This window comes from Pipra filicauda, unplaced genomic scaffold (genome assembly GCF_003945595.2).
Source record: "Pipra filicauda isolate LSUMZ 115617 unplaced genomic scaffold, ASM394559v2 scaffold281_size1565311_pilon, whole genome shotgun sequence".
NCBI lineage: Eukaryota > Metazoa > Chordata > Aves > Passeriformes > Pipridae > Pipra > Pipra filicauda.
This window is the reverse complement of record NW_024104400.1, coordinates 369,468-386,583: the sequence shown is the minus strand read 5'-3', so window position 1 is coordinate 386,583 and position 17,116 is coordinate 369,468. Positions and strand designations below refer to the sequence as shown.

Below are 17,116 nucleotides of genomic sequence, written 5' to 3'. Positions count from 1 at the left end.
CACACCCCTGGTCACAAGTGTGACACAGGGGACAGAGACCTGCAAGTTCACAGCACCTTTCCCTATTGCACACACAGCCTTGGGAAGGGGCTGCCTGCTCCTGTCTCCAAAACCCCATCTTGGCTCAGCCAGGGCTGTCTGTTGGGATCTGATCCCTTGCAAAGGTGGGGAGCTGCCAGGTTTTCCCAGCTGGGGAACAACATTAGCCCAGTATCCTCACCAGTCCCATCTCAGCAAGCCCCAGCCTCCTCCTCAGCAACACCACTGTCCCCCACCTTCCCAGCCACAGACACAGCTTGGGGCACACGTATATATAAAAAGTAGAGTTTATTGCCATTTCTATCTAGATTTACACAACAGTGTCACCGCTTCTGACATCAAAAGCAATGTCCCATCTCTTCCCAGAGAGCAGGCCAGGTACAGGGGGGAGCTCAGAGAACAAGTCAGCTCCTCCCAACCCAGCAGGCTGGAGCACAGCCCCGCTCGTGGCTCTGCCCAGTGGTCAGTCCGGATCCTCCCAGTGCTGCCACACTGCTTCATCATGTGGGACACCAGAGAGGGGTCAATCTGCCCCCTCCTTGCTGCAACTTGCAGCAGCTGGCCACCCAGTGACAGCCGCTCACCGTTCCAGTCTGGCTTGAATCCCCCAGCTGTTCCAAAGGGCATGGCTGGCCCAGAGTGGGCACCCCACAGCCTCGGAGGCACCGCTCGTGTGCATGTTTATACATAGATACAGCTACAGAAGATGCCCAAACTAACAAAACAAGCTTTTTTTTTTTTTTTTCCTTGTAATCCCCACACTGCTGTGCGTTCAGCCATGCACTACGCTGCAGCTGCCACCTCCGGTGCTGCTCAGTCTGGGTCGGGTTCCAGCAGGCTCCTGGGTGGCTCGTGGGACAAATGTGCTTCGCTCGCTAAACGTCGGTCTCCCTCCAACGTAAGGCTTTGCCAGAAAGAGACACCCCCCTGCAGAGTGCAGCCGTGGCCCGAGGCTCGGCCGGCGCTCCTTCCAACCGCAGGCTCCCATCGTGGTGCCAAAGGCTGCCCAGCACTGCCAGGGTGCCAAGGTGCCCAGGCTTCAGCAGAGCCCGGGACGGGCAGCCACAGATCTCCTCCTGGCACCCGGCGGGCGGTTGGATGGGGAGGGGGGGTCAGCTGCCCGCGTCTCCCTTGAAGAAGAGCATCCTCATGCAGGAGACGGCCACTGGCTCTGCGGGCTGGCCAGGGCTGCCCGGGGGGCACGGCTCAGCGCCAGGTCTGGCAGTCCTTCGTGTGAGATGAAGGCGGAAACGATTTTGCAGGAGATTAAGTAGAAAGAGTTCTGTGGCTCTGCCCACCCCAAGGACAGAGCCACCTTACACCGCAGAGGCCCCGGAGTGCTGGGCCGGGGCAGCCACCCCGGGGCTCTGCTCCTCAGGGCACAGCACCTCCACTGGGAGCCGGGACTGGAACTTCTCCAGCTGCTCGGGGCTGGCCAGGGTCTTCAGGAGGCTGTTCTCACGCTCCAGCTGGGAGTTTTTCTCCAACAGTTCCTTGATTTGCTCTTTCAGGACCTCCACCTCCTCCCGCACTGCGTACATCAGATGATTTTTCACAAGATCCTGCAAAAGGCCACAGAAGAGACCATCACTGAAGAGTTATGCCCTGGGGGTAGCTCCCTCCCTTTACCAAGTACTGGGAAAAGTGCCAAGTGCTGCAGAAGCTTTTCCCAAGGCTGTCCCTCCCCACCCTATCCTTGGAATCCTGGCCAGGGCTTGGTGCTCAGGCAGCATAGCTCCCCCTCAGCCCCCATCTCTCCGGTCTCTCTGCGTACACAGGCGCCCTCCAGCCCCAACTCCTGTCCCGGGGTTTGAGGGGGGGGGAGGCTGCAGTTTCCAATTACCCAGAGAACCCGGCTCCGTCACCCTCACAACCCGAGGGTCCCCTTCCATGTCCACCCTCACTCCCTGCGCACTGCGGCGCGGCTGGAGCCAATGAGCTCCAGCCACAGACAAAGAACGACTCTGCCCGGCAGCGGGCTGGGGAGGGAGGACCCCCGGGGGTAGAGGGACCTTCCGCCTCGGGCAGAGCACCCGCCCGGGAGCGGGGAGCCTCCCTCTAGGGCTCAGCACCCGCGGGATGACGGGGGAAGATGCGGGGGGGGGCAGCCCTGCAGCTCACCATCGCTTGCTCGATCTTGTTGTCTATGGCCACCACGCTGGCTCCGGAAGCGCTGGAAGAAAGCGGAGAGGCCGGGGGTTAGCACCGAGCACCCCTCTTTCCACGGGGATCCGCGCAGCCAGCCCCCCCACACCCCCTGCCAATGCATCGGGGCGGCCCCCTCCCCGGGGAAATCCAGGAATCCAGGCACCGGTCGTGCGCGCCCTTCGCTCCGGGAGCAGCAATGCCCCTGGACCTCAATCAGGGTACGCAGCAGGCCCCCGCTGGGGCACCGGGACGCCCCCTCCCCCGGGGCCCTGCGGCGAACGGCGGGGGCACCGCGGCGGCACCGGGGCTGCCCCTACCTGTTGTCGAGCTTCACGGAGACCACATCCCCCCCGAGCAGGGAGGAGAAGAAGGAGATGGAGAAGTTGTGGAGCTGGTAGACAGCCACCTCCATGGGGGACTGATACATGCCGGTGCTCATGACTGCGAGCGCAGGGACACACTCACACAGACGGCGACGAACACACTGCGGGCCCCCCCTCGCTGCCCCCGCTTATATCGGCGGCGCCCGCCCTGCCGGGAGGGGCCAGCGCGGCCGGGACCGCCCGCCGCCCCGCAGCGCCGCGCCCGGGGCTGCCTCGGTACTGCCCCCCGATGTGACACATTGACCCCCACTACTGCCCCTCGGTGCGACACATTGACCCCTGGTGCGGCACCCTGCCCCCCCGTACTGCACCTCCACCCCCCTACTGCACCTCTGCACCCCACTGCCGCCCCTCCGCCCCTTCCAGTTGCACCCCAGCGCAGCAACACTCCCAGTGCAGGACCCCCGCCCTCAACACTGTGTCCCCACCTAATCTGCACCCCCACACACTATTGCAACCAGAGTCCTGGCACCCCTGGCACCCCTAATACAGTTCCCCCACAGCCCGCATGCCTCAGCACCCCATTCCTGTGCTCCCCACATGCGCCCAGGACGGGGGGGGGGAACACACGCAGCTGCTTGGGGGACTGGGAGAAGGGGTGAACCCGCTCTGCGTTTGGGGGTGCAGCCTGCAGGTCCCACATAGTGGGGCCCCGCGGCTGCGAAGGGGAGGCAGGAGGGGAAGGGGAGCCACGGGCATGCAAGATAGAAACAGGGGTGCAAAATAGAAACGGGAATGAAAAACAGAAATGGGGATATGAAAAAAAAAACCAAACCAAAACAAAAAACCGGGGTGCATAACAGAAATGAGGGTGCAAACAAACAGAAACTGGAGTGACAAACAACAGAAACAAGAGCAGAAAAACAACTGGGCGTGAAAAACAACCCCGGGAGGGGAAACCAAAACCTGCAGGCAGAGCAAACACGGGGTGCAGAACCAACCCAGGGTACGGAACATGCCTGACGTGCAGAACTGCGGGGTGCAGAACAAACCTAGGGCGCAGAACACCAGGAGTGCAGAACAGCACCCAAGTACAGAACGAACCCGGGGTACAGAACGAATTCGGAGTGCAGAACAACAAATAGGGGGTGCAGAACAAATTCGGAGTGCAGAACACACCCAGGGTGCAGAACAACGGGGGATGCAGACCAAACCAGGGGTCCAGAACAAGCCCGGAGTACTGAACAACACCCCCCTTGTGTTGCAGAACAATCCCGGGGTACAGAACAAACCCCCGCTACACAGAACACCACCGCCACGGGGGTGCAGAACAAACTGGGGGTACAGAACATGCCCAGGGTACAGAACAACAACCACAGGGTGCAGACAAAACCTGGGGTCGACAACGGAATGGGGGCACAGAACAAACCCAGAGTACTGAACACCACCACCCCCGGGTTGCAGAGCAGCCCCGAAGTACAGAACAACAACACCGCCAGGGTGCAGAACAACGACCGCGGGGTGCCGACCAGCCCCGGGGTACAGACCCCCCCCCGGGTGCCGAACACGCCCTCGGCCGAGGCGGCCCCGCCCGCCCTTGCATAACCCCGCACCGGGCGGCGGCGGGACCGGACGGGGGGGCCCCCCCGCGGGCACGGGGGGCACTGCAGGGGCTGGGGGTGCACAGGAGGGGGGTGCTGGGGTGCACGGCCAGGGCCGGGGGCGCGCTGCCTGTGTGCAGTGGCGTCCCTCTGTGTGCACACGCGTGTGCAAGCCCCGGGGTCACGCCGGGTCCTCCACAGCGACCTGCACATAGAGCAAGCGGATCTCCTCCGTGGGGTGGAGGCAGGGCCCCTAAAAAGCCCTCAGCATCCCGGGAAATGGAGTGGCACTGCCCACCCGGGTGCTGCCCCCCTCCTGGCGCTCGGCTCCCCGCTTATCTCTGCCCTCTGGACCTGGGCCTGGGGGGACTTTGCTCAGTGGCCGCCCACTGCCCCCGACCCCCGCGTTTCATCCCCTGAAGGCCATGGCAGAGCTGATGCTGAACAGAGCCCGTGGCAGAGCTCATGCACGGCGCAGCATCCAAGAAAATGTTAGAGCTGGCAGGGCACTTTAAGCGACCTTAAAACACTCATTCACGACACACGTGCACCCCAGGAATGCTGCAGAGGGCCCCGAAGGCCCTGATCCAGGGGATCCTGAAGGTGCCTGGCAGCTGGCTGTTGGGAGAGAGCAAGGAGCCCTGACTGACAGGTGTGCTGCCAGGCCCCTTCCTCAGGTGGGGAGGGGGAACAAGGTGGTATTTCCCCATCAGAAAGGAAAACGGAGGTACAGTGCACTACAGCTGCTGCCGAGAGCCAGACCTGGCCAGGCAGCTCTCTGCAAATCACACCGACCTCCCAGGGCAGGGCGAGGGCCGTGGGGTCCCGGGGGGCAAAGGGCACAGGCACCCTGCATGAGATGCTGTGCTGCCCGCAAACCGCAGCCAGGCACGCCCGGCTGCCCCAGCACCCACGGGTTTGATGTGGGGGTGTGAGAAAGCATTGTCTCCCCAGTGGGCCCGTCTGGGACCTGGGGGGGAGATGATGCATATCCCCCTGTGCTGGCACCAGCCCAGCCCACGCAAAGCTGCTGGGCAAGGGCTGAGTGCGGGGCTGGCACTGCAGAGAGCAGGCAGGGGTCTGTCCCCCGCGCCACCGGGCTGACGTGTGTACCCCCCCTGCCCGCACCAGACCCTACTCACCAATCCCTCCTTCTGAAGAGGCTCGGGGAGTATGGTGGCTGGAAGGCCATGCTGCCCCACGGCCCCGCTGCGGCCCCTCTGCTCCCCGGCAGCGATGCCGGCTCTGCCTGTGGCCGTGTCCCCCCAGCTTGCGATGGCAGAGACAGCCTGGGTGCCGGCCGCATCCAGGGGCTGCGGGCACGGGGTAAACATGCTGGGGGATGACCTCAGCTGCGCTCAATTGGCCCTTTCAGGGCCGGTGGCCAGTGTGCCACCCCGAGCCGCGCGGTGCCCCCCTCCATCGGCAGATGAAAGGGCACTGTGTGTGCCTGTTGCAAGAGTGACTGGTGGTGGGCTGGGTAGCAGCCTGTAGGACACAGCTGTCCCCTTACTGGGACAAGTCCAGACCACCCACACCAGGGGTCCTTTGACTCAGTTTCCCACTGCAGCTCAGGGAGGGTGCCGCTCTCACTGCAAAGAGGGCAGGAGAGATGGGGAGAGGCACTTTTTTTCCCACGATTGGGCACATCACCAGTTGTGCCACCTTCTGTCTCCTGCAGAGGTGGCAGCAGCAGGGAGATAGGATGGGCAGACCCCAGCCTGCCCCAAGCCCTGACAGCTGCGCCTGTTTTCCCACCTCCTGTACTAAAGCCCCCCCCCCCCAGTCCTGCCCAGCCTCCTTCCCAAAGGAAGCCCTAAATCATTAGTAGAGACTAAGGGCTCTGCCGGTGGCCCATGTCCCGCAGCTTGGAGGTCCCAGTTCCTGTCTGGTCCCTTCCTGATGCAGCACTCAGGCACCAAGGACTGGGGAAACCCCAGAATTTCTGCAGCTGCTGAAGTGAAGCTGGAAAGCGCTTTGGGCTAAGTTCCCTTCAGCTCTGCCACCTCCAATATTTTTCCCATGGAGTGGGACTACTGCAAAAATAAACAGGACTGTGTAACTGACTTCCCTGCAGACCCCCTGGGGTCTTTCCACCCAGCCCTGGCCACAGCCATCACTGCTCAGGGTGCGGGTTCCCAGCTCCAAGGCTTGGCAGGATACTGTCCACCTCCATGAGACCCCAGGGAGGGATGCTCTGGAGGGGTGGAGAAGCAGCAGTCTCCTTCCCCACACTCAATGAATGAGGGATCTCTAGGCAGCCTGTGGCCAGGGCAGGGGCTGGCTGGGTAGGGGGACTGCAGCCCTGTGCCCACAGCACTCCCACTTGGGGGACGGGGCTCCTGGACACGTCACTGGGCACACACAACCATGGCACACCTTGCAGCCCCTACATTCCTGCACATGCATGTGCGCGCACACCCCCTGCACACACAGCACGCCCACACCTCTTAATGCACACGTGTGTCTGCCAGCCCACGCGGGCGCACACCCCGCGCACGGGGTCACGCTCTGCACACACATGTGCGCTCGTGCACGCTGCTTGCACGCGTGTGCCCACGCGTTAGTTTAGTACCTGGAGTCGACGACCTTCGGGGTCTTTTCCAGCCCCAGAGCCTCTGTGTCCCTATGGCAAGCACTTTGCAGGCACGCCCGGCAAACACGCCGCCGCTCGGCGCGTGTGGATGCACGTGCAGTGCCAGCACCCCCCGCACACGCTGCCTGACTCACGGCTGACGCACAGCCCTGCCCGCACACCCCGTGTCGGCGGCGCGGCGCGAGGCAGCTCCGCGGGCCCCTCTGCAGCGGGGGGGCACACCCAGCCCACGGGGGGCACCGGCAGCCCTGCTGGCATCTCCACGCCGGGAGCATGAGCTCCCAGCTCTGCTGGACCCTGCTTCGTGCCAGCTGTCCCCAGGGAGCCCCTCTGAGCCACCCCAATGCCCCCACAGCAGCAGGGTCCTACATGGGGCCCCAGCCCCCCCCACAGCCCTGGCTGAAGGCCTTGCCAGGCTGCTGGCAGCCACCTCCTCTCCCACCACCCACACGTGGTCCTCCAAGCGGAGCAGGGTGGGCAACATACCCCTTGCCCTTCCTAAAGAGCAGGGGGCCGTGGACTTGCAGCTACCCTATGGCACCAGAGGACACAGTGATGGGCATCTTGGAGCAGGCTGGGTGAGAAGGGCCAATGCTGTGAACTGTATCCCTGAGACAGCACCAGGGCAGCTCCTGCCTCTGTAGACACTGATGGGAGGTTCGTCAGGCTGGGCCCAGCTCGTGCCTGTGGTTATTCTGGGAACAGCAACAGTAGCCGCAATACAGAGTAATTGTGACACTAATTGTTGTGCTGTCTGGGGAAAAACACCACCCGCAGCTGTCATCGAGCAGTGAGGAGAGGTGGTGACACCAGCCAATGCTGGTATCACCCCAGCAGTGGTCCTGCAGGACACCCTGAAGCTACCAGCAGCCCCTCAGCCCTCACACAGTCTGTGTCCCAGCCCGGGAGATGCCAGCTCCTCTGCCAAGTGACGTTTAGTGACAGCCCCCTCCTCAGCAATGGGATGCGGAGGCCTGCAGCCCCCACGGGGCTCTGCCTGGCTGGAGCAAGGGGTGACAGGGAGCAGGATGAGGGGATCATCTCTCACTGCCTGGCACTCCACACTTGCACAGTGTTGTGGGTCATGGCCCTGGGGACAAGACGTGCTGTTTGTGCTGAGCCCTGTGCGTGGGACCCAAGCCAGGCACTGCGGTGCCACACACCAAAGGATGCTCCTGCCCTGGCAGGACTGCTGGGGCTGCAGGAGCGGCCCTGGCTCCCCAGCCTCAGCTCTCTCCCCCTGCTACAGGCTGTGCTCACAGCTCCATGGCAGCATTCCTGGCTTGCTCTCTCCCAAGGACTCAGCTCAATGGGAGGAAGGCCCATCAGAGGGTCCGAGGCGTGGGAAATGTTTATAGCCTGGCCTCGGAGACACTGGAGAGCAAACTGAGAGAGGCGCAGAGCCAAGGTTGCCCAGGCTGCTCTGCAGAGCCAGATCTCCCGCTCCAAGGGTCAGAGTGGAGTGGGAGAGGAAAAACCACTGCTTGCAAACACGCTAAGGAAACTCTGCCTGTCAAAGCCCAAAGTCCTGCAGCTGTGTTGCTGGCGGCCAAGGGAGTGGGTATGCCAGCACCAGGGCCAGCCATGCCCTGCAGGAATGGAGGGAGGGGTGGCCAGGGACACCAGTGATGGCTGGAGACTGTGGGAGCCCATGGTGGGACAGGGCTGAGAAGCTCCTGGTCTTGCCCAGCAGCCCTATCCTGGTGCTGGGAAGGGTAATGCCAGGGGCTGCCAACAGGCAAGCAGGCAGCTGGGTCATCTGCTGTGCCAGTCCCAGAATCCTGAATTGGAATTGCCTGCCCTGTGGCAATGGTGTGGGAATGCTGCTCCAGCCCCAGCATCCAAAACTGTGCCTGCTTGCCCTGTGGCACTGGCGTGGGGCTGCCGTGCCAGTCCCCAGGGCTAAGAGGCTAGCATTGCCAAAGCACAGCAGTTGTCCAGCTCTTGGTTTCCTCTTCCTGAACACACCCTGACTGAGCTGCTCGCTGAGGCCTGGCACTACCCCTGGCTCAGCTGGTGCCTTCCAGAGGTTGTGTGGGACACATGGAAGCCCCACACAACTAGGAGCCCTGTGACATGGGGACCCAGGTCATGCCCACCAGAGCCTTAGGGAGCTCATAAATCCCCCAACCTGGGGCATGTGCTGCTCCAGAGCAGCGGGCAACCCCTCCTGGGCACACCTCTAAGTGCCCAGGCAAGGCTGCAAGCCCCTGCCTGCAGAGCTGGTGCTGCTGGCCTTACCTGGCCCCAGTCCCAGCCCAGGGGACACCAGAGTCACGTGGGAAGAGCTGCACAGAGGCAGCGGCCTCTGCCATGTTGGGGAAACCTGAGGAGGGTTTTAGTGAGGGAAGGCTGACCGGGAACCTGTCCTTGGGGAAGGCTGACGAGGAACCTCCCTTCACCCCCAACGGAGGCACAGCAAGCTCTATGGCTGTGGGCAGGGGACACGGGTGACCCCCCGTGCCAGGCAGCGGGCAGGGGTTGTGCTGTGGAGACTCCTCCAACCTGTCAGGCTGGAGGTGGCGTGGGGTGGTGGATGGAGCCCTGGCAGGCTCCTGTGTCCAGCTGTGGGGCTGCCTGTTTCCTCTGATAAAGGTACTTGGCTGTACTCCCAGTTCTGTTTTTTCTTGCGTGTGAGTGCACACCCCAGAGCCGGCCTGCTGAGAGCTGCAATTTTTCTTTCTCTAACTTTGCCACCAGACCCTCTTCTTCCTCCCATGCCCCGTGGTAGCAGCTGCCCCCCAGCACCAGTGTGAGGAGGGGAGGTCAGAGAGGACCCAGCTCAGAGCCAAGCCCTCTTCACCATGCTGTAGGAAGGCCCCAAAGCCATGGCTTCCCCATAACATGCTGAGGTAGGAGAGAAAGAGGTAAAAGGGCTGATCTAGTTGGTACCAGCCCTAGACCATGTGGCCCAACATCCCACCTTGGTGGTGTTTGTCAACACTAGCCCCACAGTGCTGCCAGCCCAGTGTAGGCTGCCCTGGTGGGCACCCTGCCAAGGGCCATGGGGCACCCTTGCACACCCCCCAAAGGGTCCCACAGCCACTGAATGCAGAGGCAAGGTAGCCAGGTATGGCACAGCCCAGTGAAAACCCCATGGCGTTCCCCATGCATTGTGCCTGTCTGTGGGGGGAGCACAGCCACCTTCTCCAGTGGGAGGGGATGCCCAGCCCCAGGGAGGATGGCAGGCTGAACCCTCTGCAGAGCTTTAATCCACAAATCTGTCCGCAGAGCAAAGTGCTTCACACCCACGCAGGCCCAGGGTGGAGTCCTGTCACTGAACTCGTTTTTATCGCCTCCCGGTTAGCCCGTGCCCTGCCCTGGGGCTCCTGCCAGCCGTGGCTCTGAACTCCGAACTGTCCTCATTTCAAAGCTTACTGTGTCAACCTGGACAGTGCCGGCTGGATCATGCCCAGGTACTGCCTCCCCTTTTCTAGTCCAGTTTCAGGGAACTGGGGTGGCCGTGAAGATGAAGGGACGCCCTGCAGCACGAGGGGCCACGCAGTGCCCTTGAACCCCAGAGCAGGTGGGCAGGGGGCTGCCAGCCTGGGCTCTGCCTCCCCCAGCCCCTCGCTCAGCTTTGCAGGGATCCCCAGCCCGAGAGAGGAACCCCAAGGCAGGGCCTCTGGCATCCTCCAAAAGCAATCCTGGGCCCCTTTGCAGGCAGGAGCGGGCGCTCTGGAGCCCCGCTGGGCGCTGGCAGTGGCTGCCCTGCGGCGTGCGGGAGTGCCCGCTCGCTAATTGGGAGGCAGCTCGTTATGTAATGAGCATGGCGGCTGGGGAGCTGTGAGAGCAGTGTGGCACACCCCATGCCACCCAAATCTGCTCTTCCAGCCCAGAATAAACCCTATTTACAGAACCCCCCCGAGCCCTTCGCCAGCCCCTTTCGCAGGTGCCAGAACCTGGCGCTCCCCTGCTTGGCTCCATGAGGATGCCTGGGGGGAATCCCAGCAGCCCCACAACGCCCAGGGGGTGGCTGGACCCCGTTGGGGGTGCGAAGCCCAGACAGACCTGATCTGGTGGGGGTTGGAGAGGAGAGGAGCCGCGCTCAGCCAGTGCGTGAGCCAGCACCCGCAGGAGGTCAGGCAAGGACATGCAGGGCGGCGCAGCTTCAGCAGAGCTGGTTATTAATACCCCGCCTGGCCTTTGCAAGGAATCCCGGGCATTTCGAATCAGGGACCTTCGCTGAAACCCTGCCCTTGCTGACATTTCAGAACAATAACAACGTGAAAGACAATCAGCTGCTGGCGGGACGTGTACCTACAGAACTGCCGTGGCTCTCCGTGTGCTGGCCTCAGTAGCCAGCCCTCACCTGGCTTGTGCCAACCTTTGGGGACAACCTGAGACTGTGCCCTGCCTCCAAACTAGTGGATCAGTCCCGCTCTGTGTCACAGGGGGATCACCATAAGGATGTCTTGTCCTGCCCCAAGGCATCAGTCACCTGCTGCCATCCCAAGGGAATCACAGGTAGGGGGTGGCGAGGACTGGACCCCAGCCTGATCCTGGAGTCTGGCAGGCCCAGGGCTTCTGCTCTGTCACTGGAGTCATTCTGCAGCAAAAGCCCCCTCAAATATATATTTATATATAACTCAGGACACAGACAGGATGATGATCTCCTGTTCCAAAGCCAGCCATGTGCATCACCTGGATAAATATAACTCAGAGCTCATTTGCAAAGTATTGCCCTCGGGACGGGTTGCAGTCTCTATCACCTCTCCAGCCCTCTCCCCCCCACACACATGCCTTGGGGTAAGGCTGGACTTGATCTCAGAGGTCTTTTCCACCCTAAATAATTCTGTGATTCTCTGCCATGTACCAACAGGGTCTCAGTCCTTCCCAAGGGCAGGATCCAACCTGGACCCCCACTCCCCTTGGCAGTCCCCTTACAGCACATGGACAGTCACATCCCCTGGGCACACACACAGCTGCCAAGCTCTGATGACACACATCTCGAGCCCCTCCGAGCCCCTTGGTCCCACGCAGGTCACGGTGCTCCCCCAAAGCACAAGGTTGGCTTTAACCTTCCTCGTGCTGGACAGTGGCCAGGGAGGTGGCAATAATCCCAGCAGAGACCATCCAGGATCAGGCCACGTCTCACCAGGAAGGGAAAGTTTGATGCTGGAGGGAATTGGCACGATGCTGATGACCAGGGCAGACCCCTGCAACCTGCTCCAGCTCCAACCTCTTCCGCATCTTTAAAGTTCACAGCTGGAAATAAATCCTGTCCAGCCTTTTCCCCATAGGGCCATGCTGTCATCCCTGCCCAACCTTGGGACACCTACCCCTGCCTGTGGGGAGCCAGGCACCTGCCCTGGCAGACGGGCAGTGCTGGAGCATCCCGAGGGGACTGAGGTGACGAGCTGCTGAGCAGCTGACGTTGGCATCACCAGACTTTAGCCAGCTGTGCCAGCCCCCTTGGCCATAGCCTTGTGATCGTGGGCAAATGGTTCCGTCCCAAAAGGCTGGAGGGGCTAAGCAGGGCTCTCCTGAGCTCCAGGGAATGTTGGGAGTCTGGAGGGAGCTGGGTCTTGCAGGAGCAGGAAGGGACAGGCACAGTGCATGGTGTGGCGTGTTCTGCCACTAGCCCTGCCAAGCCATGCTGAACCCCCTGTGCTATATCAGAGCCCTGTAAACCTGACCTGTGGGGACATCGCTCCGAAGTCTGCTGGGTCATGGGGTGGGTGTCCCAGGGTGTCAGGATGCCCATGATGGAGACCAAGGTGGGCTCAGCTGGCTGCCTGCCTGGTATCTTCCTGGTGGTGGGAGGATTTGGGCACACCAAGGTCAGCACCTCCCAGCAGTACAAACTACTCCTGCCACTGAAACGAAATCTCCCTGGCACCTCAGCAGTGAGCAGGGCTGGCAAACCACACTGCAGGCCACGGGACAGGCCACGTGCAGCTCTGTCCTTTGGGAGCAAAGCAAGCAAACCCTGATGCATGGTCTTGGTGGGCAAGGGGGCCCTCCCAGCCCCCTCCCTGGCAGAGCTGTCCCGGGGCCAAAGCAGGGAGAGCAGGACAGCTTGGTCTCACACCCACACCTCTCTCACGCTCACTTGTGGCCCCTCTCCCCATCAATGTGTCCTTGTTGCTCCAGCCCACTCAGCCAGCTGGAATGCATGCCTTGGCCCCGCCACCCCGGGATGCCCTTTAGGCCATGGCTCCTCTCCTCCTGCCCTGGCTCCTCTCCTCCTGCATTGCTGCCACAAAGTGACACTCGATGGACAGGAACAAGTGGTGCTGTGACACAAATACCACCCTGGTACCGCTGTCCAGGCACTCTTGCTCACCAGCCTGACATTACAGTGGGAAAGGCGGTGCTGCCCTGCTTCTCCCACCCAAATTCATCACACTTGAGGCCCCCTTGTCTCCCTGTGACTTCCTTGACTTGCTCTGGCCCAGGGCAAGGTGGACCCCAGCCCTTTTCATGGCTCAGACCAAAGGGTGGGTCATTGCCCAGCCTGTTCGGTGGAGCAGCAGGTCGGGCAGTGCTCGGAGATTGTCTGGCTGTGCAGAGGCATCCCCTCACTGCCCGGAGCAGGATGGACACAGGCTGGCCAGGCTGCCAGGTGTTGCCCAGGAGAGGCTGGAAGGAGTGCTGGCACGGCTGGCCGATGTGGGCGAGCAGGCTGGCACGTACCTCCTCTCCCCACCCAGAGCCAGGCGGGGTCCTGCTTCGATCAGGCGCCAGCACGCACCCGGGGTGCTGCTCCTCCCGCAGCGCCAACCTCCTCCCACGCCACCGGCTCCCCTCACCCTCTGCCCTGGGGAAAGGTGTCACACGGTCACAGGGCTGCACTTCCTGACCCACACTTGGTCAGGCTCATGCCTGGCTCTGGGATGAGCTGGGGTAACACTGCAGAGGGATTGCAAAGACCTTTTTGCCCACTGTGTTGGCATCTGCGGGGAGAAGGTGTGCCCAGCCAGGATGGTGGCAGCTGCCCTCCTTCTACCTGATGCTTCCATGTGAGCTTGGCCCCTTGGCACTCCCAAGATCTCCCTGGAGAGCAGTTTGTGATGCCCTGTGTGAGGGCACAGTGGGGAGAAGCCCTTTGGGCACAGGATCCCATGCACTCCTGGAGCAGGAAGGCTTCCTGCAGGAGTGTCAGCCCTGGAGGCAATCGGTCCAGAGCATCCCTGCCTTGTGCGTCCCTGACAACACCCCTGCTGTGAGCAAAGGGGCACGGAGAGCCTAGCAGAGACCACCCAGCTGGGGAAACCCCCGGAGACAGGTCAGACATACTGAATATGAGTTGTTTGAGATGCCCAGCACTGACTTGACCCTGATAAAGGTGTTTCCAGCCAGTACCAGAACCAGACTCGACCCCGAGCGCAGCAGTTTGGTGCTCCCGTGCTGTGCTGGATGTCGGCCATGCACGAGTGTGTGCATCCACACAACTTCCACCTCCTCCTGTGTCACTGGAGCACATCAGCCACAACAAGGGGCACTAACTGGTTTGGGTTCCCTGGTGCCAGCAGCACCTTATTGAGGTCTGTTATCGAGGCCTGTTATCGAGGTGTTCCTCTGGCACCCACAATTCTCTGCTGTATATGCTATCTCCTCTTGGGTGTCTTGGCTCATTCCCCAGGAGGAGAAAGTTCAGGCTGGAGCAAAACAACCGCAAACACAGGTGTGGGCACACCTGGCTCCAATGCCCGGGGCCGTGCACCCAGCTCCCCCACGCTGTGACACCTGAGGGGGACAGGGGATCACCCAGGCAACCTCCAGACCAAGGTGCTTGGACATCAAGTGTGATGGAGGGACATGGCTTTGTGCCACACCACGGCACAGGGGTGTCACAAAAGGGAATACCCGGAGCCTCTCGGGACACAGCACACATCAGGGCATGGAGGACAGGCAGCAACGAGCACTGAGGGGCACAGATAGGGAGAAATCCTGATCCCCTGGCACCTCTACTATCTCCCTACCACAGCAGGAGCTCACCAGGTGCTAACCAAGAGCTCTTGGGTCCTGCTCCAGCAGGGACAAGTTCAAAAGCAGCCTGCTGTGCCCATGGGCACTGCCTGCCCCACCAAGCAGCCCGGGTGCTTGGCTCTGACCCTAGCCTTGGCAGCCCACACTGGGGACAGTGTCTCGCTTCATGCCCTTCACCTGTGGTGCCAACTGGCTGCAGCCTCCCCAGGGAGCAGGGGAACCTCTTGCTCCCGTCCCCTCCCAGCTGGGTAGGTTCGCTGGCTGCACGGGTACCGGTGCCTTGGCGGGTGTCCCAGCTCCTCCTTTCCCACCTGAGCGGCAGCTCGGCGTTATGTAAGTGCAGGAAGAACGTCGCCAGGGCCGGCTCGAGGCAGCAGCCTCCCGGCGTCAGACGCTTGGCTGGGCGAGGAGGCGGGCGTGCGCCGGGGCGGCTCTCACGCGTGGGGCGGCCACGTGTGAGCCCACCCGCCTCCCGCGCCGGGCGAGGGGACGAGGGGCGGCTCGCCCGCCCGCGCACAGCCCACGGGAGCGCGCCCACGGGTGCATGTGCGTGCAGGGAGGGAAGGGGATGGCGAGGTGTCTGTGAACGCGTGGGTGCTGCCGCGCCCCCCCTGCGAGCTACTCCTCCTCTCCAGCGGAGCAGCGAGTGCCAGAGCCGCTGCCTGCCCTGCCAGCCATGCAGACACCTGCCCGCGATGCACCGATAGGCCATAGCTCCCCTCAGCCCTGGGGGGGGGTAATGTGTCCCACCTGCTGAAGCCACAGGCAGCTTCGGCACCGCCGGCCCAGCTCGGCTCTCCCAGGACAAGCTGGGAAGACCCAGACCTGCGAGCCCCAGCACAGGCTGCTCCCGCAAAGGGTGTCACCAACCCTCCCTGCTGCTGGACACCGGGGCCAGCCCCACAGAGCACCAGTGCAGGACCTCAGACAGCTCTGTCTACTCCTTGCCTCTGGGGTCCACCTTGTCAGGGCTGAGGACCCTGTGGAGTGGCAGCCCCTGGGACTCCCTGTTCAGTCTCCTCTGCCCTCACTGCTAGAGCAGGGGAGCAGGGTGGATGCCCCAGTACTGCCTCCTCAGCCCCCCAGGGAGTGTACGGGAGCAGCCCCGAGCACATCCTGCTGTGTGGGCACAGGTAGCCCACCCAGAACAGCCTGGAGTCCAGTGAGGGCAGCTCGGTCAGGGCAGAGGCACTTTCCAGGGATGGGAAATATCACCCAGGCCAAATCTATCTCCACTCAATTTACTCTGGGAAGAGCCAGGGGAGCTGCCGAAAGGGCAGGACCTGGCACTGGGAGTTGCAGACTCCCTACCCAGGGTCTCATTGACACTCAAGGTGGCTTTTGAGGCAGCACAACTGCTTCCCAAGGAACCTGCCACTCGCTCCACACAGAATGGGGCCGATGCCCGTCTGTCACTGGACACTATCCATGCCCCTGCAGGCACTGTCTGTGTGGACAGAGGTAGCCAGGGAGACGAGCACAGAGTCCAGCGGCCAAGACACACAGCTGGGAGCTGTTGTCACTGCCCAGCAGACACGGGGCACCACGAGAGGGGCACGGTGGAGCAGAGCCACCCAGACCCGCACCCAGGGATGGGCTAGCACCACCCACAGGCTCCATGCCACGCGCGGCCGCTCCTGCCTCTCCCCACGCAGACCCCACCGGCGCTGCCACCCCCCCAGCCCCGGGGTCCCACAAGTCCCCGTCCGTTGCCAGCCCGGGGGGGCTGCAGGCCCCACGTCTTGCCCCACACTGCTGACAGCTCCGAGCCTGCTGTCAGCTCCGGCGCTCCCAGTCCCTGGCAGCCCCCCGGCCCCCGGCGGTGACACCCACCTGTGGAAGAGGAGGAGGATGGAGAGCAGGGTCTGGTCGATGTTCCTGTTGCAGATGCCCTGGTTGAAGAGGTAGCAGGGGTCCCGCACGACGGGCTCCAGCGAGTCCTGGCGCATGATGGAGCTCAGCTTGTCGGTGTTGAGGTTCTGCCGGACCAGCTGCTCCCGCAGCTGCCGGAAGCTGCTCACGGTGGGGCTGCCCGGGTTGTTGTTCTCGCCGCCTGCCCCCTCCTCCAGCCCGCTCCGGTTGGCCAGGTCCAGGCAGCAGCTGCAGCAGTCCAGCCCCACGGGCGACCGGCACTCCTCCGCGGGCGACGAGGACATCCCGGGTGTCCCCGCGCCTGGCCACGGCGGCGCCGCCGGGGCCGCTCCCGGGGCCGCGGAGGGCGAGCGGCTGCAGGACGCGCCCGGTGCCGAGCGCCGCGCACGGTCCCCGCCCGCCCCGGCCCCGCTCCAGCCCCGCCCGCCTCCGCTTCGCTCCTCCCCGCCCCGGCCCCGCTCCTCCTCCCTCCATCCCGGCCCCGCTCCGCCCGTCCCGGCCCCGCTCCGCCCCGCTCCTCCACAGTGCCGCTCACCCACCGCCCCCGGCAGCGCCGCGCACCCACCCCACGCGCGGGTCCGGGAGAAGTTGGCAAGGAGTCA

At 63.0% G+C, this 17,116-nt stretch overlaps 1 protein-coding gene across 2 annotated transcripts; it reads right to left on the bottom strand.

Annotated features, from left to right (window-relative positions):
- Nucleotides 1–308: 308 nt before the first annotated feature.
- TSC22D3 (TSC22 domain family member 3) lies at nucleotides 309–16,883 on the bottom strand. 2 transcript variants are annotated; one of them, XM_027718866.2, is made up of 3 exons: nucleotides 16,476–16,883; nucleotides 2,161–2,212; nucleotides 309–1,601 (listed from the first exon to the last, which is right to left on the bottom strand). In XM_027718866.2, the coding sequence occupies exons 1-3, from the start codon at nucleotides 16,796–16,798 to the stop codon at nucleotides 1,356–1,358; spliced, it is 621 nt and encodes a 206-aa protein (XP_027574667.1). In that variant the 5' UTR covers nucleotides 16,799–16,883; the 3' UTR covers nucleotides 309–1,355. The 2 variants fall into 2 exon arrangements, with proteins under 2 accessions (XP_027574667.1, XP_027574668.1); XM_027718867.2 differs by lacking the exon at nucleotides 16,476–16,883 and adding an exon at nucleotides 2,505–2,694.
- Between the last annotated feature and the right edge of the window lie 233 nt (nucleotides 16,884–17,116).

Coding starts and splice junctions, on each gene's coding strand:
- TSC22D3 (XM_027718866.2), bottom strand. CDS start 16,798: ATGTCCTCGTCGCCCGCGGAGGAGTGCCGGTCGCCCGTGGGGCTGGAC. Junction 2,213..16,475: donor ATCCTCCTCCTCTTCCACAG/GTGGGTGTCACC, acceptor GCTTTCTTCCAG/CGCTTCCGGAGCCAGCGTGG. Junction 1,602..2,160: donor ACAAGATCGAGCAAGCGATG/GTGAGCTGCAGG, acceptor GGCCTTTTGCAG/GATCTTGTGAAAAATCATCT.